The following is a 27,847-nucleotide window of genomic DNA, read 5'->3' as shown; positions in this document are numbered from 1 at the left end:
TGGTATAATGCTTGCATTTTGGGAGGTGTATGGTATTATCAATTCTATGTATAACAGTGTTCTATTGGACACTCGGTTCCATGTGTCACATGGCTTCTTAGGTTACATTGTACTGGCTCTGTTTAGTTTTGTTCGAGAGGGTGTTCTTTTTCTGTATGTTTTTGATAAAAAGTTTTCAATAAAAATGATCTGATTTAAAAAAAAAAAAAAAGCGGTGCCAGCCAGTCACTACAGGGTGCCACTGCCAGCCAGCCAGTCACCAAAGGGTGCCAGCCCGCCAGCCACCCACCACAGGGTGCCAGCCAGCCAAGCACCCACCACAGGGTGCCAGCCAGCCACCAACCACAGGGTGCCAGCCAGCCAGCCACCAACCACAGGGTGCCAGCCAGCCAGCAACTACAGGGTGCCAGCCAGCCACCACCACAGGGTGCCAGCCAGTCAACCCACCAACCCGCCACCACAGGGTGCCAGCCAGCCACCCACCCGCCACAGGGTGCCAGCCAGCCAGCCACCCACTACAGGGTACCAGCCAGCCATTTTGTTTAAGCCTATATTAGTGTCTGACTCTCTCTTGTTTCAATGGAGATAGATGGAGATAGAAAAATTAAAAGTGTGGTCTGGGACTATTTCTCTTCTCCATCTCCAGGAAAATCAGCAGCACTGTGCAACACTTGCAAAAACAACATGAGCATGGGATTAATAAATGCAAAAAACAAAAATATGTCTAATCTTTGGGCCCATCTAAGAGTTCATCATGTTGAATTGTATAATGCAGCACAGAAAAAAAACAAAATGAATCACAAGGTGAATCATCCCTATCACAGGCAACAATAACAGATATGTTTCAGAAAAAAAAACAGGTGGCTAAAATCTGATGGAAGATCCCAACTGCTGGACAGAGTAATCACAGAGATGATGGTGACTGATAACCAGCTATTTACAATAGTGACAAATTTTATCGAACTGAAATGCTGCAAAAGATTCACCAAAAGGTCGTTGACAAAGTAAAGACTATGCTGCAACCAGAGAATGCTGGCAACTCACTCTCATTTACAACGTACTGCTGGTCAGGACAAACAGAATCACTAATGAGTCTTACATGCCACTTCATTGACAGTGGATAGACAAGAAGGCATGTGGTGTTGAATACATAAATGATGCAAGGATCCCACACTGGGGAGTACATTAGAGAAATGTTTCTAGGCATGCTAGAAGAATGGGGAATCAACAAAGACCGAGTGATGCTTGTGCTGCGAGACAGTGGAGTGAACATGGTTAAAGGTATGAGACTTGCTGAAGTGTCAGACCTCAGTTGCATGGCACACACCCTCCAACTGGTGGTAAATGATGGTCTGTCAAACCAGAAAGCTTTGCTGGACATTATTACCATGTTGAAGAAGTGTGCAGGCCATTTCCACTATTCTGTTCTTGCCAAGCAATATATAAATAAATAAATGTCAGCCAAAATAAGGAAAAGCACTAATTATATATAATATATTATATATATATATATATATATATATATATATATACATATATACATACATATACATACATACACACACACACACTATTATATATATTGGTGCTTTTCCTTATTTTGGCTGGCATTTACCTTTGATAAAGTCACATTTGATGAAACGCGTCAGTACTTTGCCTTAGACAGCCAGGACCATGCCAAAGACTGTCTGATCTGTGTATCTAGTACATACTGGCTTTGTTCCTGGATATTTGTAAGTATCCCTTTACTAATTTTTTAATAAAACTTCTCAAGCGGAGTTAAACTATGTTTGCTTTGTCTTGAATTATCCTTTACATGTCACTTGGGGAAGCAGAGATTTTCACCTTACTCCATTCATCCTGTGATCGCAAACTTGGACATCCAGGACAGCAGTTTCTGTTTGGAGATCCACATGTCATTGTATGAGCCCATCTGACCCTTTTGTCGTATGACATTTTGGGTCCAGCCCTTCTGGTGAGCGCATATATATTTATAATTTCTCCTGTCGGTGTTGGGATCTGATGTCCATTGGGACCACACACATCACCCTGGAGTTGTATTATCATGCTCTTCACTTGGGACTCTCTTTAGTTATTTAATTTATTTCACTATTTGTTGTTTATTTGAATATATCATTCTCTTAGCGCTGCATGTTTTTTTTTTTTTTTTTTTATATACATTTATGCTTGTTTCAACTTATGTCAGTTGAGTGTGCTAGCTGCTATATGTTTTTATGGTTAGCGCAATATATCACATTTTCTTTTTAGGACACCACAAGTGTTGGGGGAATGTTAAAAAAAAAAAAAAAAAAAAAAAAAACTCACCAGATGACGTGGATCCTCTCTTGTCTTACGACAAAGGGGATCAGCCGGGCTTATGTGGTCTCCCCCACCACATGATGTTTCTGTATCTCCTAGGTCCACTCGTGCCGCCTCCTCCTCCACCTTACTCCCTATTCCCAGAAGGCTCAGTGTGTATAAATGTGTAGGGAAAGGGATACAAAATCCTCAGTGTATTCCAGTAAAGATTTATTGAAAAAAATATAGGTACAGAAATTCAATAAAACTCTATAAAAAAATCCCCCAAAATAGGTCCAAGGGAATATTTGCAGAAAAATTGTGTAAGCCACGGGAAGATATAAACACCTATTCAGGTCACATGGTCTACGTGCGTTCCAAAATGAGGCGTTTCGTCATCAGCGTGTGCCGTCTTCAGATTTTTGAAAGACCACGTGATCGGTAGGTGGAAGCGTTTTTTGTCGTTTTATTTGAGAACTTGGATAGGAGAAGGGATGAGTGGGATACTCCAACTTGAATTAACTATGCACAATTTGCTGGGACGTCTAGAAATAACTGAGTGCGCCAAAGCCACTGCTTCACCTTGTCACTAGCAGTGAAGAAGAATTAAAAGTACTTATATTGCTCTGTGAATCGCTCTTCAGGGCCCAACTAGGCACCCCCTTTATCCCTATTCTTCAGGGTTCTACACGGCACCCCTTTAATGTAATTCTCTCTGTGTGAGCTAGCTTCTTGATCCCCCGACTTCATTGGAGTGGTCACCCTTCCTGGGCCAGACCCTTTGGCAAGTCCCTCAGTACTCACGGACACTGTTTTTCCCAAGAGACTCTGCCAGCAGCTCCACCGTCACCTACACTGGTTCCTCTGCAGCTCAGCTCCACACCTGGTTCACTAGGCTGACTACCCAAGACCACCTTCCTTACACACAGCAGGAGGAGAGACAGCCGTCTGCCCCCTGGGACTCTGCTTCCTGCCAAAGACGCCCTGTCAAATGTTCCAGGATGCATTGCAAGAATGACCTCCCACTGCGACTCCCATAAAAGCCAATGTGTCACTGGCTTTTCATTTTGTCAAAAGAAAAAAAATTAAAGAATACACCAGGACAGAAAGGATGTTGGTCTGTGCTGTATATAAATATAAAAAAAAAGTCTTAATTATACAATACAGGACCCAGGCTTCCATTATTTAAGACTATGAGAAGTAATACAATTGAGGGATGGGCAGTGTATCAAAACAACAGATTTAAAATAAGAGAATCATATTCCCAATCTCAAAAAGATTTTTGAAGCACCTGATGACCAAAGCTGGTGTCAGCAAAAGCTTGAGGATCCACCTGGTAAAACTTAAACGTGTGAACAGAGGATCAGGTGGCAGAGTTTGAGAAAAAGTCATTGGGTTTCAAAAAGCAAAACCGAACAAGTCAAATGAAGGTTAGCAAGAAATGGAGTCCTATCCTTCAAGGCACCAGCCACAGTGATAACTGGCTGAATCTACTTGGAACCAAATGAGCCACAGAACACGCCTTGTGGGACCCTGCAGGCAGAACAAAAGGTATACAAGTTTCGGATAGAAGGAGTGGACAAGAGGTGAACTTGCACCACTGCACATACTACATATAACCAGTGTAGAGGACTGATCCTGATGTCATGATTAAGGTGGAAGGGAAGAACCACCTTGGGAGAAGGTGCAATGGAATATTTGAGTCAGAGAAACCCTGATCCCTCAGGACTTGGGCTTCAACAGCCAATCAATCAAAAACAGTGACGGAAGCAAGATGATAGACTAGCCCTCGAGACAACAGGTCGGGTAGTGCCCAATGAGTTTCTCCCAGGAGTAGGAGGATGTACGAGTACTAGTCCTTCTAGTTAGTCTGGTAGCCTTTATGATTACTGGGATAATATTCACCTTGTTGCTGAAGCAGGTTGCCAAAACATCCATGTCCAGCATCCCCCCTTGGTGATAGAAGTATTCAACACATTGCAGTACAGAGACTTATACCCTGTGTCCAGTTGCTGGCGACTGAAGAAATCCATCTACCAACTGTATACTCCAGAACCAGGGACTGTTAAAAAGGCTGAAACATACTCTTCAGGTCAATCCAGATTTGGGTCAGCCTTTCAAAAGTTCCATGCGGCTTCTGGTGACTCCCTGATTAACTGATGTAAGCGACAGTTGTGGAAATGCTCAACTGAACCCTTGTTGTTTGTCCCTCAAGCTGGTGAGCCCACCACATCAGGGATAGGAAAATGGCCTTTAGCTCAATTTCAATGACAGGTCTGTTCCATCACTAGGACTCCTGCTCCAGTCTAACATACTGGCATCCATCCTGGTAACCATTCAGGTTAATGGAAGAAAGAACTTCCCCGATTCCAGCATGGTCTTGGGAAAAAGGTGCATGAGCGGGTCCAGAGACTGAAAACTTTTTTCCCCAAGTAGTCAGCACATTGAGCTGTAGAGGCCTGGAGTGCGATTGGGCAAACATCACTGCCTTGAAGCAATGAGGCCCAATACTCTAGCAAAATTATACCTATGAAAGCTTCTTAGAATTAAGAGTCCCAACATGAGCACAGTGGTTTAACACGGACTCCTAGGAAACATGCACCACGACCTGTGCCCAAGATTAGGTCCACATACTCCAAGCGGTAGGTTGGATCTAACACAGGCTTCTGGAGATTGAAGAACCACCTGAAGCTCTGAAGTACCTCATCTCCAGACACCACTGTGTACCACCGGACATTGCAAATACACATTTTTGATGTCCACTGATGCCAGAATATATTTACATTGATTCAATTTTAGACTACATCAATTCCTTTTGTGGGTTCTGGCCTGTGACTTTGTTAAAAAAAAAAGTTTTTAACAGAACTGTTTTCCTTCAAACAATCTTTTTATACACTTTTCTCAGAGACTGTGTCCACATATCAGTTCACCAGCCAGAGAACCAGAGAATCCTGTGAATCTGATCTGACTTAGGAGCCAGATGAGAATTTTGCAACAGGAAGTCTGCCAAACAATCTAGTCAGTAATGCAAGGCTACTGGGAGCAGGTCACATTTTTAGAGTACGGAGGGATCCATAGAGCCAGGAATGCATGCCACAGTGGGTGAACCGAAAAGGACCTTGTAGGTTTTTTTGGAATTTGGAAAGCAAACTCATACTGGTGACCTTTGGCCCAGGGTACTCTGCACTCAGCCGCAAGGGGAGCCCTCTCGTCACCTCAGCCTCGTCAGGTACGTGACAGTGAGTCGCTGTTGGTGGATGTTTACAGGCACTGACAGGTTCTGTTACTTTGGGATAACTGTGCTGTGTGTGATAAGCTTGGCACAAGCTTTGAATACACTAAAGAGTACCTCAAGTCTTCTTGTCTGGGGCAATGTCCTCCCGGAAAAGGAGTGCGGGAGGGGGGGGGGCACAGCAGGAAGGGGCACAAGTGTGCCACTGTCAGGATTGAAAGATCCTAGCCGTGCATCCTCTATATTAGTAAATATTAACCTCCCCTGAGAGGCCAGAGGTGACTGCCCAATCTGAGCCATTACGGTTGTCAGGCATAGTAGCCGCTTCTAGTGCTCACAAACGACAATTTGGCATCAGCTTTAGCATGCCTGGAGGGAAAAATTGCTGGCATGATTGCTTCAGTGTCACAAGGAGGGAGAAACATTATAGATCTCTCACCTGAGCCCCCCCTCCCCCATTTTAGTTCAGGATTGAGCAGGGGATGTGGAAGAAGCAGCAGCTGTATATGGCTTAAAAGAAGGCCAAGCAGGGGATTACACTTCTGGGGAGCCAGGGTCTGAGGAGCCATTCTTGGCGTCTCAATCCCAGAGATCAATTCATTCTCTCACTGAAATGGTCTGGTCTCGATTTAAATTTACTTCCCCTTAGGGATTTCTGAAGTCTTTTTACTCATTGGGCTCAATACGCCCTCCTCAAAATTCTCAAGAATTGTGACATACATGTAGAAAAAAACACTGCTTTTGTCAAGTAGGCCACTTGTTGCATAGCTAAAACAGAGCTAGAATTGGATGCCAAAACTCATGTTGCAAGGAATGCATTGTCACTCAGAGGCTTAACACTCTGCAAGCCTTCTGTAGTGCAAATGTTCACCTGCTGTTTTGAGTTACCTCACTTTTGCCTGGTCTGTGCCATTGCTACAAGTGAAGGCATTTTCCTGTGAGGTACTCAGGGAGCAGAGTTTAAGAAACAGGGTAAGCGTGTCTGGGAGGAATATGCTGTAACCAAAGTGTAGACCATTGTCTAACAATTCCTAGTGACGAAAAGGCAGAAAAAAGCACCCGAGTACCTTATACGGACGCTAAGCAGAAGTGGCATTTAAGTGCGTGACCGGTATGTGATTTAACATCAGGTCACCCACCTGAGCTCTGAGTGTCTGGATTTACGCTCCAAGTTTGTAAGGTTTACATTGTGAAAGTGTTTACATTCCAAATAAAGCCCCATTTACACAGTAAAAGTCAGAGATACAGGGTGACCCTGTCTTACCCGTTTATGATGCGGGACCCTATATAAAATCTAGGCTTCGCCCATCACTGTGGGCATATCGATACACATAGTGTAAAGCAAGTTACAGAGATATTATATCTCATACCTGCTGTGGGACTACAGTAACAGTCAACAGGGTGACCCTGTCTTACTTGTCCATTGTGCTGGTCCCTGTATAGAGTCCAGGCGTTACCTGCCACAGTGGGCATACCCCAAAAGGGGTCTTCTGGGACTGGGCTCCATAGCGATGGACCCCCGCCCTGGACCTGTATAGCACTGTGCAGCTAACTTACCATTTTGCACTAAGTGCCAAGGTGAACACCCTATGCAGGATCCAGCACCCAAAGCAACATTACAGACTGAAAACAGAACATGGAGTCAAGGTATCACTCCAAGCTTTTACCAATCCAGATACGCTGCTCTGTGTAGGCAATAGGAGACAGAGAAGTTGACTGAAAAATTATTAAGAACTAACAGAAAAATGATAAACTAGTGAAGAGGATTTCCATGGGAAGGAGAAGAGGTCCATCATTTAAAGACACAAACGAAAAACTGAGGATCCACTGAGTGGGGTAGGATTATAGGGGAGGCACCCAAAGGCATGCACTCAAAAGATTGCAAGTGTCCAGTGACCTAAAGTTATGATCCTATAACCCATGGTGTATGAATAAGAGGTCTATGTTCTGCAATGTAAAAATGATACATCCACGCTTTATTTTCTGTTACATAAATGCATATGTCAATGTGCATGGTGTTAAGGCAGTTCATTTAGGATAAATTGGCTGCCAATGCACAAAAATTGATAAAAACAAAATTATATGCAGCATTTTGTCCAACACAGTGCACTACAACTCACAATAATGCATTAGCATGCATTGTGGTGCGCTGCACGCTTGTGCCTTGTGGCTGCATTGACATTCAAATGATGTCAAAATACATGGCACAACACCACACTGTATTACAAAAGTATGTTTCAGCCCTTGGTCTAAACTTAATTAAAGCAAGACAAAACTAAAATGTGCTTACTGTTAACAACTTTAGCCCTGGAGGATTTTCCTGCTTAAAGTCCAGGCCACTTTTTTCAACTTGGCACTGCGTGAATTTAATTGAAAATTGCACGGTCATGCAACCCTGTACCCAAACAAAATATACGTCCTTTTTTTCCCACAAACAGAGCTTTCTTTTGGTGGTATTTGATCACCTCTGCCCTTTTCATTTTTTGCGATATTAATAAAAAAAAATTGAATTTTTTGTAAGAACTTACCGTAAAATTATTGACAGTTGCCGCCCGATGGTATCCACCCGAACTCCTGAAGTGTCTGAACCAGCACAGCTAGATCTTTTGCCAAAGTTACACATGAGTTCGACCTTAATAAGGAGATCATCCAGGTAACCGAGGACCACAATGCCCCGTAAAATGCAGTAGAGCTAGACCGGAGCCAATACCTTGGTGAAAAAACCCCGGAAGCCGAAGCGAAAACGAAAGGCCATGAACTGGTAATGCTCCCCAGGTTATCTCCGATGACCCTCGAAAATAGGGATGTGGAGATATGCATCCTGCAGGGCGATGGATGCCAGTAAGTCCCCAGGCAATCACCGACCGGACGGATCCCATCCTGAACTACCCGCACAAAGCGGTTCAGAGACTACAAGTCCAGAATCGAACGCTCCGTGCCCTCTCTTCGGGGCACCGTGACCAGGTTGGAGTAAAAACCGCAAAACCTTTCCGGGAAAGAAACGGGTACAATGACTCCGTGTGCAAGCAAATCGTGCACATCCCCCATGAGATCTCTGAGACGAGCAGGAGACAGCTGGAGAATGGACGGGAGGAACCTGTCTGAGAGATGAGATCGAAACTCAATCTTGCACCCTGAATGAATTGGTTTGTGAACCCACCTGTCCTTAATGCTGGACAACCAGGGTTCCTGAAAGGAAAGCAGACGTCCCCCCACCCCGACAACGGGGAGGGCTTCCCTTTAGGGAAAGGTGGACTAGGCCGCCGAACCAGACTGACCGGCGTTTGGCCTACCTGACCACGGCTCCTCGTGGCCACCAGGAAGTCAGAAGGGTTTACCCTTCTCCTGTGTCCCAAAGGCACGAAGGCAATTATGTTGAGTCTTGAAGGAGGGTCCTCTCCGCGTGCGGGGGGGGGCTCTCACTTGGTGACCCGGGGCAGACGAGAACTCTTACCTCCCGTGAGCCCCTTAATCAACTCATCTAGAGTTACCCCAAAAAGACGACCCCCCTCATAGGGGACCTCAGACACCGTCTTTTAGGGCAAGTGGTCAACCGACCAGCATTTAACCAGGTAATGCGGTGGATCGCAATCCCAAAGCCGACAACCGGGCGACCAATGGAGCCACGTACAAGGCCGCGTCGCCCAGGAACTTTGCAGTGTGGATGAGCTGATCCTGCTGCGAAGCCCCTTGCGCCATGTCATGAGCACCTGAGAGGCCATCACTGAGGCAAAACACAGGTTTCAACAGGGAAGCCGCCACTAGATAAATGTGGCGGGCAAGCCCTTCCACACGCCTATCAGCCGGATCCCTGAATACCGGGAATCCTCTACTGGCAGCAAGGTGGACTTATTCAGCTAAGACACAGTGTGATCCCCTGCTTGGGGACACCGACCAACGTTCGTCTACCAGACTACAGGTCTGTGTTCTACCAGATAGATCACAGACTACCTGGTGACGCTATACTAGCAAAAAGTGGTCCCTGCTAAACCCGAAAGTCCAGAGAAAGACTGACGTCACCTCCACATTAACATTGGAACGCACGCCAGACCGCTGCCACGCTACAAGGGAAGCTAAAGCGAGCAACAGGAAGCTGCAGATCCTGTGCTCCCAACCCTAATAAGATCCTGTAGCAACCAATGTCCATTGCCCTGTGCCAGGCGGGAAAAACAATATGTAAGCAGCCAATTTTTATGATTTATTTTATTTCATAATAAAACAGTATTACTCTATCTTTTGGCTTTACATTTGTCTCCCTGCATATGGGCTATATACTCATCTACATGAAAAAAAAATTGGAGGAGTGAGGAGAAGGAGAAATGTATCTGTATGTTATCCTTTGATACCAAACATATAATTAATGAGGAATGAAGGAGTCCTAATGGTCTGATCCACCTATATAATAGGATTAAAGGCGTTGAGGTTTTTGCATGAACTTTTTGGATCACAGTTCACCATTTTAGCACTATTGAAGCATTATTTTATCATTTATTTATTTATCATTGGAGTATTGTTTTATCATTTATTCACGGAACTTTGTATTTATATTTAAGTTATTGAAAGTTTTAAAAATCTTTTAAATTTTCAAGAAGCACAGCACTATTGAAAAATACCTGTATGAATTATATTTTTTTATATAGAATTTTTTTGCACTATCTAGCAAACTATCTTTAAGCAATTATAGTGAAAGAATTATTTATTGACTGCACTGCTGTAATACTGAGAAAAGTATATATGTTTAATTAGTACCTATTTCATAGGTAACATTCTCAGCAATTTTGCACAGAAAATCTAGCACTTTAATTTGAATATTCACAGCCTCATTTGCATACTAGCACTAAGCACTCTAACCCCTAATCCAGTGCAAATAATAATATATCTATACCAGCGCCTTTTTTACTTTCTACTCATTATAACTATTGTATTCATACAATTAAAGGGGCAGCAGGTAAATTATAGATTTAAATAACAAATAGAAAAATAACCAAGCGCCTTCACACTAACAACAAAACGTTCGTCTACCGCATCCAAAAAAACGGAGAGCGGATGGAAAAACGCTGAGGCACCACCAACATGTGCTAAAAGCGCTGCCACTGACCATTCAAAATCTTGTGAAAATCCACCGGGCAGAAAAAAGCCTGACCCGACCGTCAGGGGTCTGCGGAACCCGAACAAACTGACCGCTCACTTGACTGAGCTGGCTTATCGTTAAGATAGAGAGTTTCTGTTAGGACGCCCATGAGAGCATCCATGGTAACGTATTCCCGCGCTACCAAGGAGGAAGATTCCCCCTCCTCCTCCTCTCTCAATGTGGAGGACCAGGACCCCTCAGGGGGACCATCGTCCATGGCAACCAATTCGGGCTCAGAGTCAGAGGACTGGGAGGGCACAGGCCGTTATTATGGAGGAGCGTGCCAACATCAGCAGATTCACCTGGAAAGCCAAAGTCGCCAGAGCAGCAGATATGGGGGCCATGGGAGAGGATTCGGGGTCCCACCAAGTCTGCGGGGGATTTATTATCCTGGGAGTCCATTTTTGCCTTAAATGAAAAAAGTGAAGCTGGTCCTTTAAAATTGCCGGTTCCTGTGGACCCCCCCCAGCAAATTTGCAATAACAGAAAGATCCCCCTGTGAAAACACACTAGCCACAAGTAAAAAAAACGTTTTGGTCGAACAATGACAGAGGGATTAACAAAAATCCCCAGCCTGTCAGCACATTTTTACACTTTTACACAGGAGAAAATGGAGAAGAAGGAGGAAGTGACCTCACATCGCTAGAGGCCAGCCCTCGAGCCCAGAGAAAAGGTGCCTATTGAAGTCAATGACAAAAGTCACAGAGAAAATGGCCGCTTGCCCTTACTAGGCATGTTTCCCACATCCAAGATGGTGCCCGACCGGGAGCCTGTGCCTAACATGGCTGCTGTCCTCACACAGAGCTTAGAAACTGCACACCATATACAAAACACACTCTGGCTAGTATCAGGAACCCCATAGAGGCCCTTACAGCACCCCATACAGCGCCCCCAGCGGGAGCAGGGAGGGAGGGAGAAAACCCTCAACCCGGCCAGAAGGGGGATCCTACAGAGACCACCAGCCCTGCTATCCCCTAAGAGTGGGCCCACAACCCCCCAAACGTCCCCAGGGACAAGGGGGTATCAGTACTCACCAGTCCAGATGCGGGCACCGCTCAGATACGGGAGACCTCCCACCCTAAGTAGGGGTGCCGTCAGCCATGGAGGGACGCTGGCAACACGCAGGCGATCCAGGTTAAACCTCAGCGAAGCGCAGCTCCGCAGGCTCGTCCCCATATGGAGGGGCACTGTCATTGCGAGGCCTGGGCATACCAGTAACCTGCGACGCTCGTTGGCAGGCTGGGACTCCATTAGGATCTATGATACCCAGTCCTAGGCCCAGCTCTGCAGTCACTTGTAGTCCTCCAGAAAAGGAATCCCTGACTAACTAGTGATAGTGAGAGAAAATAAAAATCTATTGTGTAAAGAAAAAACTAATTCAGAAAAAAATATAAGAAAGCCAAGACACTAGGTCTCAGCAGGAAGACCTAAGCTCTGCTTCTGACGCTAGGCAGCTTCAGACTGAGGTAATATCAGATCGGGTTCTGGTAATGGCTGAGGGATGGCCCCCTAGTGGCGTGCTGAGGTACAAAAGTTTTTTTGTATTAATCTGATAATGAATTATCTGCCTAGCCTGCTCCTGCAGAGTGCGCCATTACCCATTAGTGAAGGCTAATACCATCGGGCGGCGACTGTCAGAGGACGTAAGAGAAATTGACATTTTCTACTTTGACAGTTAAAAAATATCCAATATATTCAATTTTTGTCATATATTTAGGCCAAAATGTATTTAGCTACATGTCTTTGACAAAAAAATTCTCAATGAGCGTTTTTTTAACCACTAAGATTGGAAGATTTTATCCCCTTCCTGACCAGGCCATATTTTGCGATTGGGCACTGCGTTACTTTAACGGACAATTGCGCGGTCGTGCGATACTGTACCCAAATTAAATTTATGTCCTTTTTTTTTTCCCCCCACAAATAGAGCTTTCTTTTGGTTGTATTTGATCACCTGTGCGATTTTTAATTTTTGAAAAAAATAGCAACAATTTTGAAAAATAAAAAAACAATATTTTTCACATTCTGATATATAACATTCCCCCCAAAAAAATTTACAAATCAAAGTTTTTTAACATTTTAGGCCAATTTGTTTTCTGCTACATATTTTTGGTAAAAAAAAAAAAAAAAATAATCACAATAAGTGGATTTTGATTGGTTTGCACAAAAGTTATCACGTTTACTAACTAAGGGAAAGATTTGTAATTTTTATTGTTTATTTTTGTTTTTACTAGTAATGGTGGCGATCAGATTTTTTTGCGGGACTGCGACATTGCGGCGGACAGATCGGACCCCTAAATGACATTTTTGACACTTTTGGGGGGACCAGTGACATTACTACAGTAATCAGTGCTAAAAATATGCACTGTTACTGTAATAATGACACTGGCAGGGAAGGGGTTAACACTGTTGGTGATCAAGGGGTTAAATGTGTGCCTCATGCTTACTGACGTGTGTGGGGGGAGGGGGTTGTGTGACGCAGACACAGATTGCAGGTTCAGCTATGCTGAATTCTGTGATCTGTCCCTGCCTGTCACAGAGGAGATCCGCCTGCTTTGTTTACACAAGCGGGCGGATTTCCTCAATCTTTCCCCGAAGATTGGGGAAGAGCGGCGGTGATCACCGCCTCTCCTCCCCTGGCCCGACTCCCGCTGTGTCTGAATACAGCGGGAGCGCGGCGCAGAGAGAGGGAGGAATTCAGCAACGTAGGTCTACGTCGCTGGACCCAGCCGAGCCGCTCTGCTGCAGTAGCAGCAACGTGAGCGGTCGGCTAGTGGTTAAACAGCTATTGTTGAATGTGTAAAGGTCAATACAAACTTACCTCAAATAAGGCCAGATTTTGATCATAAAACTCGCTGCCTCTCTTTGAATCAGAACATTTGAGGAATGGACTATTTTCTTTATGGCTCCCATTACCTAAAATAAAATAAAACGAAAATATCAGGGTATTTCTAAAAGTATAAAAAAAATACAAATGCTAAGTAGTAATGTTTGGCCTATTTCAAATGTGATGGGGTGGAAAACACAGATGATATTTAAGGCACTGTTTTACCAAAAAGAATTAAATAATATCCAGGATTACATGGATTAGGACTACACAATGAACAGCTTTCCATAAAAACAAGTGTAAACCTAGCCTTAATGAGCAGGATAGAGGCAGGGCAACTCCATGGCACAAATATAGGGAGAAAAGGCAAGGTGGGAATCAAAGCTGGATGAAGACAACACTCAGACAGCCTACTTGCGCTCGAAATTATAGATCATAGAAATTATTTTACCTTGATTATGATAAATGGGAAACTGGCGGCCTTAGCTACAGACACCCATGACAAATTTCTCAGGGTCTGGCAACCATGGAAAACATATGTCCAACCTTCCAGATTCAATAATATGCTCCTTTCAATTCAGGTGATCCTCCACCGCGTATCCCTATATACCTCTCCCCCCCCTGCCCCCCCCCCCCATTCTCCTTTTCCAGCTCCTCTTGACTCTTCTTTTTTCTCTCCTCCTACTTTCTTGCTTTTCCTTCAGTTCTCAGTTTATGTATAATAGTTCTTACAACCTACAGGATTGCCGGCCATGGTTCTAGTGAGGATGGTTACAATGACTACATCTCTTTACTAGTATATTATATACTTCTCTACGTAAATATTCAACTAGTTGCACAGCCTTGTATCCTCTATTAATACGTTTTGGTGTTCAGGTTATAATTCATCACCCATCTCAGTTTGGAATATCAAGCTTTATAAATCACGGGCTCAGGACTTTCATCAGTGAAACATACTGCATTAGGAATTTATGCAACATGCTTTGTGTGTCCCCCTGTTGGGAACCCTTTCTTATACCATGTCTGATGTACCCACCTCATTGTTGAACCAAAGTGTCAATTTTTTGTTTGCAATAAAATTGTTTTGTAAAAAAAATTATTTTATTTTACCTTTATTAACCACTTTTTTTCACACATGTTAAAATCAGAGTTTTCTTATGGAAATTACTGCAACTACTAAATACTGTAAATTATAGCTCAAAGTATATTTTTTCTGAAACCAGAAACCCTGAAGAATAAAATGGTGTTTCACTTTTTTTTTTTTTGTTTTTTTTAATTTTTTTTATGTCAAATGAGATTTGAGCAGCTATTTATCAAATGCATATTTTCAGGAAAAAAATAAACTAAAATGAATTTTAGTGCAAACAGAATTTATACCTAATTTTTTTGTAAAATATAAAAGATTGCATTGGGTTGGGTAAACAGATAGAAGAATGGCAATCCTTAAATTTGTGCACATCTGTGGAAATGCAAAACACAATAATACCCAAAACTCTCCATAAACGCAGATTTAAAAGCCTTTACGGTTTATCAGTATAAAGTTGACCATAAAATGTGGCTCCAGAATTATTGCTCAGACATTTTGTTTTGTTTTTATACTGGATCGCTATCACAAGGGGCACACTTTGAGAGTCCCATTGATAGAGTTACCCTTTATGCTTCTTTGTTTGTTTCTTAATTTGTGATAAAGTTACTTTAAAGGGGTTGTTAAGGCAGTGCTCACAATCACTGCCAGTCCCTCTGCTAGGATAACATGTAGTATATAGTGTCCTTTTTTAAAACTCATCTTCTAAATACCTTATTTCTTCTCGCCAATCAGCGGTCAAGTGAACGCCCGTCGCTCTCTTCCTCTGATGTATGTACTACAGAAGGAGAGGCCGAAATCTCGCTCTGACATCTGCTGGACAGTCACGTGACCTCCCTCTGTAGTACATACATCGGAGGAAGAGAGTGATGGGCAGTCACCAAAAGGTGCGAGAGTCTGCATCTCAAAGATCCCTCAGGATTCAGCTTGACTCAGCGTAATGATTTTATTACTACCCCTCCAATGTGGTTTGTATTCTGGGGTATTGAAAAATACAAACCACATTGGAGGGGTGGTAATAAATAGGGTATTAGTAAAAAAATAAATCATTACGCTGAGTCAAGCTGAATCCCAATGGATCTTTGAGATGCAGACTCTCGCACCTTTGGGGTTAAACATTGAGTATGACCAAAACCGGAAGTTTGCTTTACTGATGCCAGACTGCTTCTGGAGACTCTGCTGGTCTTTGTTCACCATACTGCATTGCGTTTTTATATGTAAGTTTCTTGTTTTATTAAAGTCTTATTGCCAGGGCACAAACACCAGAAGAAGGACTTTAGGACCAAGCAGCACTACCAGCAATTCACGTGGGCCTATAGAAGGAAGCCTGCCAGTGATTTTAGTTGCCGCTTGATCTTCGGCTCCTCCAGTGTGTTATCTTTGTAATATTCCAGTTTCTGTCTCCTGTTCACGACCCGGCTTGTCCTTGACCTGTCTCCTGATTGCTTTCTGCGTTTGACCTCGGCTATCCACCTGACCACGTCTGCTCCGATACCCACCTGGCTCCTGATCTTGGCTATCCACTTGAACATGCTCCAGTCTCAGCATTAGCCGAGTCCTGCAAACACCTCACGGGCGCCACCTGTCTGCGGATGCCATTCCAGCACTCCAGCTATACTCTGGACCCTCCTGCACACAGTTCAGCAGGCAACCCATGCTACTTTGGGCTCGACCTCTCCTGTTCCCATCCTCAGGGGGGTCTGGAACTTAGCCGCAAGGGAAGCTCTCTCTCTCCATTGGCCTCCAGCACCAGGTACGTGGTACTTATCCTGATTCTATTACACTATTGAGCCTCAATGAGGAGGATTTTGTTTATGTTCCTGTTAGATTGATCTAAATGTGATATTTATCATCAGTGAGGTGAGCGGCCATTGCACCTTTAGATGGTTATCTATGTGTTGATTTTTGGGATTTGCGTGACACACGGGAAACACGCTCCTTTCCCTTCCTTCTCCTGCAATAAGCATCACGGACTTAATTGGATTTTGGATTTTACTGACACGGTTTATTATATCTTCACCTTTTGGTTTCGAAGTGGAACCTCTGGACTATTTTTTGACATTGAGTGTATTCTCAGTGTGCTTTTATTTTATATTGCACGTATTATTCATCAATTATTCCATATTTATATACGGAGTGTATTTTTTCACTTCACTATTTCAAATTTTATTTATCCACCTTTGATTGGTTGTTCGTACATATCACTATCATTTTGGGTATTTGTATTCATCATTTGTCTGACAGCTGCGATTTTAGCGCCAGTTAATATTACATTGAAATCTGCTTTTATATGTGGTGACACTACGAAAAATTGGCTGCTTTTACCTTGCTATATTGGGATTTATACTCCATCATATTCCTATTTTGGTTAGTGCATTGGTTTATTTATTTATTTAGATAAAAAGCTTGACATAGTATTGTGGGAATGCAACTTCAGATAAAGGCACAATTTCCCACAAGAAAAGCTAGAACAATGGCTAATGTTTTAAAAGATTTATTCGTGACTTATGAATATGCTAAAATGTATACCCTTTTTGTCAACGTGTATTATTTTTATTGGTTAAAAAGGGCTAGATTAAACCTGCCCACTTGTTTTCACATATAAGTTTGTATAGAATATAGCCCTGAATAGATTAAAATACCACTGTGTGTCTAATCTTATTCCCGAGAACTTGTTAGCACCCCAGGTTGGAAGGGAGAGTGAATGGATCCTGACTGATATTACCCATTAAAGCGATTGGGTAGCTCTAGATCATTTTTACTGGAAAGCACGTTAAAGCAGGTTAACAAACTCACGGCTGCAGCAGCAGCTATGAGCTTGATTACTTGTTCGGAAAGAAAACACAGCGGTGTAGAGGCGTTAAAGCATATACAAAATTACAATTCGGTTCACCCCGTTGTCATAAAAAAAACAAATTTTACAGGTTTAGCTATGAGCTTGGATTTAACCACGTCAATACAGGGCACTTTTGCCCCCTTCCTGCCCAGACCAATTTTCAGTTTTCAGCTCTGTCACACTTGAATGACAATTATGCTGTACCCAATCAAAATTTTTATCATTTTCTTTTCACACAAATAGAGCTTTCTTTGGGTGGTATTTAATCACCACTGGGTTTTGCAATAAGTGATAAAAAGAGCCAAAGTTAAAAATAAATACACCACTTTTTTTTTTTTTTCGTTTCTATTATAACATTTTGCAAATCATTTTTGTTCGAAATTTTGGGCCAAAATGTATACTGCTACATATCTTTGTTAAAAAAAAAAAAATCCCAAATTAGTCACTATTATTTAGTATGTGGGAAAGTTATAGAGTCTACAAGCTATGGTGCCAATCAAAAATTGATCACACTGTACTAACATCTCATGTCTTGAGGCCCTGAAAGGACATGACAGTACATACAACCCCCAAAGGACCCCTTCTTCAAAATCAGACAATGCAAGGTATTTAGTTAGAGGCATGGTGAGTTTTTTTGAATTTTTTTTCCCATAATTCTTGGGAAAATTAAGATTTTTTTTTTTTTTTTTTTTACACATACAGAGGTCCAACATCCAAGTAGCACCTTCAGGTGTTCTAGGAGCATAAATTATACATATCATTTCCTGACTACCTATTACACTTCTGAAGGCTCTGGAGCACCAGGACAATGGCAGTGCCCACAAAATGACCCCATTTTGGAAAGCAAACACCCCAATGTATAATCTATGAAGCATGGACTGCAGATAGATACCCGGGTACTCTGATCAGCAAGATCACACGGTTATTTTACACAGGCAAGTATGCAGAGCTACAACAGACAGAAATATGTTTAAAAATACACAGTTTGTATATGTTACAACTACACTCAGCAGGGGCCCTGCTCGTGGGTATTGATATAGAGGCTTTGTACTCTTGTAATCCCCATAAGCGGGGAATAGAGAGGATAGAAACATTCCTCCAGAACGGTTTCATTCCACAATGGCGTTTAACAAATTCATTGCTCGCTTGCTCAAGTTTAGCTATACTAGGAATTCCTTTGTCTTTTTTGGACCACTACTAACATGTTACTTTGGGCACTTGTTGTGCACCCAACAGAAAGGACAGAGCTACATGGGGGGGGATGTCGACCATGAATTCCTTGTAAATGATGAAGGCCAATGGAAAGTCTCAATACAATTTATTGCACACAATTGCGTTAAAACTTTTGGCCAATAAAAGCCAATACAGTACCAACCGGCTGGGATCAAGATATAAGAGGGTTGATGGCCACTTGAACCGGTGTAGTAATGTTGAGCAAAAACCACCCTGGCGTGCAAGCTTGCAGCCACTCGCACAGAGCCACGGACAAACAGGAGCCAAGCTGGTTCCCTCTGGCGCTCCCATGTGACGTCAACGCAGCATAAAGCGGAAGTACCGGACTGGAATGAGATGCCTGTAGACCAGCCTGGAACGCAGGGGGAGACTGGTTGCCAAGGCGCGTTTTTGGCGATGTCAGCAACAACAGAATTTAAAGCCCATTGAAATGGGGGCGTGGAATGGGCAGAGCTAATTATTGACCTAATCTGCCATTAACCTTTCCACATCTCAACATACAAAAGGTAGTTAGTAGCATAAAAACAAATGTAGCAGATGCCGCCTCAGAGGGCAAATATAGGCACATGCATAAAAATAATTATAATCAGAAAAATTTCTTAATGATAATAGTGATAACAAAATCAAAATCAAAATAATAATAAATTCTGGAGATAAACATGAAAAGTAAATAGGAAAAAAGTGGGCAGAGACAGGATAAGGAAATCGCATCGGCAAGTTGCCGAGACTATACCAAACCAATAAATGTCTGTATATATATATATATATATATATATATATATGTATGTGTATGTGTGTGTATATATATATATATATATATATATATATATATATATATATATATATATATATATATACACACACACACACACACACACACACACACACACACACACATATATATATATACAAACCCGATTCCAAAAAAGTTGGGACACTGTACAAATTGTGAATAAATACAGAATGCAATGATGTGGAAATTTCAAATTTCTATATTTTATTCAGAATACAACATAGATGACATATCAAATGTTTAAACTGAGAAAATGTATCATTTTAAGGGAAAAATAAATTGATTTAAAATTTTATGGCATCAACACATCTCAAAAAAGTTTGGACAAGGCCATGTTTACCACTGTGTGGCATCCCCACTTCATTTTATAACAGTCTGCAAACGTCTGGGAGACAAGTTGCCCAAGTTTAGGAATAGGAATGTTGTCCCATTCTTGTCTAATACAGGTTTTTAGTTGCTCAACTGTCGTAGGTCTTCTTTGTCGCATCTTCCTCTTTATGATGCACCAAATTTTTCTATGGGTGAAAGATCTGGACTGCAGGCTGGCCATTTCAGTAGATATACATGTTGGCGTTAATCGCAGTATACAGAACAGTACCTGCGCAAATGGCAAATTTAATTAAAATGACAATAAAGCTAAAAATGAAATAAATTGTGTACCATGTGAATTCTATGCAGAATTAATGAATCATAAAGTGCAATTTATAGGCGTGAACCATATAAAAAGGAGCTGCAGCTGAATCGTAGATATCGTGAGAGTGGTTTAAATACGCCTATAGAAGTGTACAGAGCCGTGCTCATCTAAAGTGCACTAAGTGTAGTGTTTTAATATAGTGAACCATTAACGGGTAATAGTATATATATATTAAAAGTAAATCACTAATAACAATTGATATGAATATAAATATAAAGTGCATTAACAGTGGTGAATATAAAGTGCAACAACAGTAAGTGAAATAAATCACATATAAAGTCCCATGCACAGTAAAATAAATATATAGTGCAGCAGCAATAAGTGAAAAAATGGCAATAAGTGAAAAAAAAATCGCATATAGAGTCCCATGCACCAACAGACTTCAGTGCAGTCTCCAAAGGATTCTTCCACACACAACCAGATGTTCAATCCCTTCACCACATGGACACCCAATGTGTGAAAAGGCTTACCAGAAACCACCGACCCCTTAGTTATAGGGGGTCAGTGTAAGCAGAATGATATTCATCAAAAGCCAATATGGCCTTTCCAGTAGCCTGATCCTTCTTCTACGCAGCCATGATGTTGTAATTAATGCAGTATGTGGTCTGGCATTGTCATGTTGGAAAATGCAAGGTCTTCCCTGCAAGAGACAACATCTGGATGGGAGCATATGTTGTTCTAGAACTTGGATATACCTTTCAGCATTGATGGTGCCTTTCCAGATGTGTAAGCTGTCCATGCCACATGCACTCATGCAATCCCATACCATCAGAGATGCAGGCTTCTGAACTGAGTGCTGAGAACAACTTGGGTTGTCCTTGTCCTCTTTAGTCCAGATGACATGGCGTCCCAGTTTTCCAAAAAGAACTTCAAATTTTGATTCGTTTGACCACAGAACAGTTTTCCACTTTGCCACAGTCCATTTTAAATGAGCCTTGGCCCAGAGAAAACGCCTGCGCTTCTGGATCATGTTTGAATTTGGCTTCTTTTTTGGCCTATAGAGTTTTAGCTTGCAACGGCGAATGGCATGGTGGATTGTGTTCACCGACAATGTTTTCTGGAAGTATTCCTAAGACCGTGTTGTGATTTCCATTACAGTAGCATTCCTGTATGTGATGCAGTGCAGTCTAAGGGCCCGAAGAACATGGGCATCCAGTATGGTTTTTCGGCCTTGACCCTTACGCACAGAGATTGTTCCAGATTCTCTGAATCTTTGGATGATATTGTGCACTGTGGATGATGATAACTTCAAACTCTTTGCAATTTTTCTCTGAGAAACTCCTTTCTGATATTGCTCCACTATTTTTCGCCGCAGCATTGGGGGAATTGGTGATCCTCTGCCCATCTTGACTTCTGATGGACTCTGCCAATTTGAGAGGCTCTTTTTATACCCAATCATGTTGCCAATTGACCAAATAAGTTGCAAATTGGTCCTCCATCTGTTCTTTACATGTACATTTAACCACTTTAATACAGGGCACTTCCCTCCCTTCCCGCCCAGGCCAATTTTCCCCTTTTAGTGCTGTTGCATTTTGAATGACAATTGCGCGGTCATGCAACACTGTACTTACACCAAATTTATATCATTTTCCCCCCACAAATAGAGCTTTCTTTTGGTGGTATTTGATCACCTGTGCGATTTTTACTTTTTGCTAAACAAATAAAAAAAGACAGAAAAGTTTGAAAAAAAAAAAAAAGTTTTTTTGTTTATGTTATACAATTTTGTAAATAAATTTTTTTCCTGCACTGATGAGCACTGATGAGACTGCACTGACAGGCACTGATGAGGAGGCAATGATGGGGTGGCACTGATGGGGTGGCACTGATAGGCGGCACTGATATGTGGCACTGATAGGTAGCACTGATAGGTAGCACTGATATGCAGCATTGGTGGGCACTGATAGGCGACACTGCTGGGCACTGATAGGCGGCATTGATGGGCACTGATAGGCGGCACTGACGGGCACTGATAGGTGGCACTGACGGGCACTGATAGGTGGCACTGATAGGAAGCACTGGTGGGCACTGATGGGCGGCACTGATCGGCACTGACGGGCGGCACTGATGGGCACTAATGGGCACTGATAGGCGGCACTGGTGGGCAATAATGGGCACTGGTGGGCAACACTAAAGGATGGCAATGATGGGCACTTGTGGGCAGCACTGATAGGGAGGACACTGGTGGGCATCACTGATGGGGAGGGCAATGGGGGGCTCCCTGAGCCCTGATCGCCATCCCTGGTGGCCATAGTGGGCATTCCTGGGGTCATAGTGGGCATCCCTGGGGTCATAGTGGGCATCCCTGGTGGATCTAGTGGCATCCCCCCCCCCCGAGGGTCTGCACTGGTAATCAATGATCTGATTACCAGTGCCGACCCCCCCCCCTGTCAGGGGAGCCGCCGATCGGCGCTCCTTTACTCGTGCCTGTCAGGCACGAACTAAGGAAAGCCGATCAACGGCTGTTCCTGTTTTACTATGTGACCAGCCGTGATTGGACACGGCTGATCACATGGTAAAGAGCCTCCGTCAGAGGCTCTTTACCGAGATCGGAGATGCAGGGTGTCAGACTGACACCCCGCATCACCGATCGCCGCTCTGCGCGCCCCCGGGGGGCGCCCAGAGCGGTGTTATCCTGCCGCCGTCATATGACGTCCGGTCAGGATAACTCAACCACATTCCCGCCGTCAATTTGTAATAGGGCGGGCGGGAAGTGGTTAACTTTTCCGGCCTCTTATTGCTACCTGTCCCCAACTTTTTTGGAATGTGTAGCTCTCATGAAATCCAAAATGAGCCAATATTTGGCATGACATTTCAAAATGTCTCACTTTCAACATTTGAGATGTTGTTATCTATATTATATTGTGAATAAAATATAAGTTTATATGATTTGTAAATTAGTCCATTCCTTTTTTACTCACAATTTGTACAGTGTCCCAACTTTTTTGGATTTAGTGTTGACGCATAGTTTTCGCAATCGGTCTATATTGATCATTGTAATTGGTAAAAAATCTAACTAAATTTACATTACATTGGGAGACATTACTTTTTTATTATTATTATTTTAGAAGGGAATTGTCATCTGTACATTAAAGGCGTCCTGTACCAACCCCTGGGAGTAGCCTTTGACCAAAACATTTTTGGACATTAGTGCCCCTTGTGAGATGTAATCATCAACCATAGAACAATTCCTCCTTAGTCTGTTGAATTGACCACTGGGGATATTTCTTTTCCATGCTGGGTTGTGGAAACTGGAAAAATGAAGGTAAGAATTGCCCCCGTGGGTTTAACATGATTCTGGGTGGTAATGGTGTGATTGTCATGAGACAAAACCAGGTCCAGAAAGACCAGCTCATTGGAATCCATGTTGAAGAATGAGGTGCGCAAACCAAAAATTAATCTCCAGCAGCAACCGAAACTTTAACCTTGATAAAGTAAACGTGTGATGTGCAAAAAATGGGTGCGCTAGATGTGAACAATGTGCGTTGAACCAATGGGGAAAAAACAATGAACAAAATACCTAATATATAAATATCCACAGATATTATAAATTGTGCACAATGTGAACAAAAACGTGCTATAGAAATATGAGCAGTCCAAAACAAGTCCAAAATGAAAAAAAGGTTGAAATTTTCTTGATGGTGAATGAAGGTGAAGAAGAGGACGTGCAAACACCAAATCCCTCTTGGCACCCACGTGTAAAGAAAAGAGAGGTAATACCCTTACCAACTCAACATATTAAAACACTTGAGAAGATGACACCAGCCAGTGTAATAGATATAAAGTCCTGACCTTTCACTCTTCCACCCGATATGTGGTATATCAAAACTCTTACCAAAGGCAAGTATTTCACAGGTCAGATGGTGATAATGTTCATAATGTTAAAAAAAGGTAGAACACTTACAGTTAAGTTGATTAAATAGGCGAATGCCCCGACGCGTTTCCCCTGATGAGGCATCGATGATCTCCATTCCCAGTCGATGCCTCATCAGGGGAAACGTGGGGGGAGAAGCCTGTGCCATCACTACCCGTGGTCCGCACTGCAGAGCGGCCACGTTTGAATTTGCATTCGCCTATTTAATCAACTTAACTGTAAGTGTTCTACCTTTTTTTTAATAAAGTCGTTTAAGAAGTAATGCACTATTGCCTGTTCCATTCTTTTTTGGGCACTATCTGTCACTGAGTTTGAGGGGTATAGGAGAGAGACCAACCCCCACACAGCAACAGGAGTCAGAACAAGATTTACAAGAAAATTCACTGCCTGCTAGTCTGGATAATTTGCCTGATGATTTGGAGAACATTATCACTCACCATCTGACCTGTGAAACACTTGCCTTTGGTAAGAGTTTTGATATACCACATATCGGGTGGAAGAGTGAAAGGTCAGGACTTTATATCTATTACACTGGCTGGTGTCATCTTCTCAAGTGTTTTAATATGTTGAGTTGGTAAGGGTATTACCTCTCTTTTCTTTACACGTGGGTGCCAAGAGGGATTTGGTGTTTGCACGTCCTCTTCTTCACCTTCATTCACCATCAAGAAGATTTCAACCCTTTTTTCCATTTTGGACTTGTTTTGGACTGCTCATATTTCTATAGCACATTTTTGTTCACATTGTGCACCATATATAATATCTGTGTATATTTATATATTAGGTATTTTGTTCATCGTGTTTTCCCCATTGGTTCATCGCACATTGTTCACATCTAGCGCACCCATTTTTTGCATATTGGAATCCATGACATGCGTGCCAGACAAGCCCATAATGTTGGCATTAGACTTGGCCACAAAGGAGGTGAACACCGCCATCCCAAATCAGCAGGATATCGATATACCTACCAGAGAAGATATGTCTAGCAAAGGGATTGTTGGCCCAGATGTGCTCATCCTCCCAGTAACCTATAGCTAGATTAGCATAGATAGGGGCAAAATTGGTGCCCATTGCAGTGCCTTGGAGCTGTAGATAGAATTGGTCCAAGAAGGTGAAGTAGTTAGTGTAGAATTTTGTCTAACACCTATCTACCAGAAAGTTGGCCTGTCTTGAATTGATGTCTCCCTATTTGGTTAAAAAATATTGTATGGCCCTAATGCCTATGTCATGAGGGATGGACATATATAAAGAGGAGACATCTAAATCTGTCTATTGGCCTTCATCATTTACAAGTAGATAGTGGTCATCATCCCCCCAGATAGCGCTGGCCTTTCTGTTACCTGCCTATTTTAGTACCTCCATATATGAACTGCGACGGCTGCAATGGGTAGGCTCTACCATAGGGACAGTGCAAATCCAAATAGAGCTTAGCGCTTGGAACACCTTGCTGTTGTTATCCTGTGTCTAGGGGGGTGGGAAAGGCAGCTATTCTCAGATAAGGAGTCTCTCAGTATTGTTACGCCACATATTCTATTGGCACAGATATATATATGCTTTAATTCATATCTGAAGAGGCACTAAGAAGGAACTCCAACAATTTATATACAGTATAGGTGACAATTGCTTCAATTTTAATTTCACTATGCAACATGACAAGAGGAGGATCCCCTTCATTGGCATGCAGATTTAACTTCAGGATGACAGATTTCTGGACACTACCTTAGAAGAGATGTATGACTTTTGTTTTTTTCCATATACATACTTACCTAGGTGGATGCTGCATCTGTCCCCCAGCGCCTCTGCAATGAGAACCGAGCGATCGAACACCGCCGATCGCTCTGTTCTAACAGCTCCCAGAGCTGCTGATTGTCAGCAACGGCTCACTGAGAGGCTGAGCCGGGTGTCAGTCCGGGCACCTGACAGAGCCCGACTTCCAATGTCGTGATGATGCGGTGCCTGCACTGACTTCCGTGACGTCAGCAGAGAGTAGGCTGAAGTCACGGGAGTGTAAAATTAATTGCACTCATGTCATCCATAGGAGAAGTACAGCCAAACGAGCTTTGGCCATACTTCTCCTTTAAAAGTCAGCAAATATAGGATTTGTAGCTGCTGACTTATTTCTTTCTGAAGGAGCCTGGAGCTCCTTTTTAAGCCATCTATTTTGTAACAAGCATTGCAGAAAAACACAGGGACAGTGGGAAGTTTGCTCTGTGTCCTGTACTGTACTCCAAGATATTGAAAATATATAGAGACAAGTCAAAATTATTTTTCTCCTAAATATACAATACAGGACACCTACTTGATATTCATAGACCCTGGAAAGTCCCCAAGCAAAGAAAAGGAAGGGTGTGTAGCAAAACTGTGCAAACAGGCCTAGCAATATCTAGGGTAAAAAGACCCAGATTAGAGTGCTGCTTCAAGAACCTTGTGGCTTAAAGCTGCATTTGCATTAGAATGGATGTCCACCTGGTAGAAGTTGGAGGAAAGTATGAACAGATAGATGACCAGGTAGTGGCCCTACAGACTTGGGCATGACGTTGAATTGCTCAGGAAACCCTTACCAATCTTGTAGAGATCGTACTTATTAGATCAGTAGGTGGTTTATCTTTTAGGGTGTAAAAACTGAGATTAGTTGCTTTATCCACCTAGCAATGGTGGATTTTGAAGCAGAATGTTCCTTGTGAGGTCCTGATGGCAAGACAAGTAGGGAGTCCGTCTTCCTGAAAAAAGTTGTTTTGAGGTAGACTGATGGCTCTGACCATGTTCAGAGAGTGAATACCAATCTCATTTGAGTCCAGTAGAGCAGGGCACAAGGAGGGGAGGATTATGTTCATTGAGGTGGAAGGCTGTTTTCTTCTTAGGAAGAAAGGGGGGTCATGGGTGCAAGACTGCTTTATCCTTATAAAGAATGAGGAAAGGTTTCTTTCTGAAAGCTGCTAACTTAGAGACACATCTGACAGACGTGATAGCCACCAATAGGGCTACCTTGCAAGAAAGCCCATTCAAAAAGGAGTTCCCTGATGGGTACCAAGGTGTGCAAAGGGTGCTGTGAGGGTGTTTTTTTTTTCTGAAAAACAGCTTGAACGAAAGTCTCTACAATGGGAAAACAGCCAGAGATTTTCGGTAAAGAGTGGACAAGGCTGAAAACTGTCCCTTAAAAGTACTTAGGAACAAGGTCAAATCTAATTTGTAGAAAAGCCAGAATGCGAGGTGCAGCGAAATCTCTGTAATAAAAGTGCTTTTGTTAATACAAGGCAAAGAAGGATTTTTAGGTACAATAGTTTATACAGTATCCTTCTGGAAATGCCTTTCCTTGCTTTAGCAAGGTGGAAAGTACAGATCCAGAAACCCCTGGGCTTCAACAGCCATGCTAGTTAAGCCAATGACTGAGAATCAGATGGAACAAGAGGCTCTGAGATAGCAAGTTGACCAACTTGTAAGGGGGTCATCACTTTAATGTCTTGAGTATGTCTGTCCAAATACCAGGTTCTTTTGGGAAAGTTTGGTGCAAGGAGAATTACTAATTTCTTCTATTTTGCAGAGCTTTTGAGGCAGAATATGCACTAATGGAAAGGCATAGACTAGCCTGAACAGGATCCAGGAAGTAATCAGCGCTAGAAGATCCTTGGTCCTAGCTACAAACATGGGTAACTTGTCGAATCAGAAAGCCTAGTTATCAGTGTGTGGAATCCCCCATCTCTGAAATGTCAGGTTGAAGATGTTAAAAGGAGATGTACAGCCAAAACTTGTTTGGCTGTACATCTCCTATGGATCAAAGGAGTGCAGTTCGTTCTGTACTCCTGTGACCCGTTATCTGTTGATGTCACAGATGTCGGTCCAGGCACCGCGTCATG

At 42.7% G+C, this 27,847-nt stretch overlaps 1 protein-coding gene across 2 annotated transcripts in view; it reads right to left on the bottom strand.

Moving 5' to 3' along the window:
• The window catches only part of SLC12A4 (solute carrier family 12 member 4), a 363,765-nt gene that overhangs the window by 328,775 nt on the left and 7,143 nt on the right, over positions 1–27,847 (bottom strand). For both annotated transcript variants that reach the window (XM_082270400.1, XM_082270401.1), the window contains exon 2: positions 13,480–13,574. In XM_082270400.1, coding sequence (XP_082126526.1) covers positions 13,480–13,574 — 95 coding nt within the window. The remainder of the gene's footprint in view (positions 1–13,479; positions 13,575–27,847) is intronic.

This window comes from Pelophylax lessonae (assembly GCF_965119305.1).
Source record: "Pelophylax lessonae genome assembly, chromosome: 10".
Classification (NCBI taxonomy): Eukaryota; Metazoa; Chordata; class Amphibia; order Anura; family Ranidae; genus Pelophylax; species Pelophylax lessonae.
The sequence above is the reverse complement of the archived record's forward strand: the minus strand, read 5'-3'. Positions and strand labels throughout refer to the sequence as shown.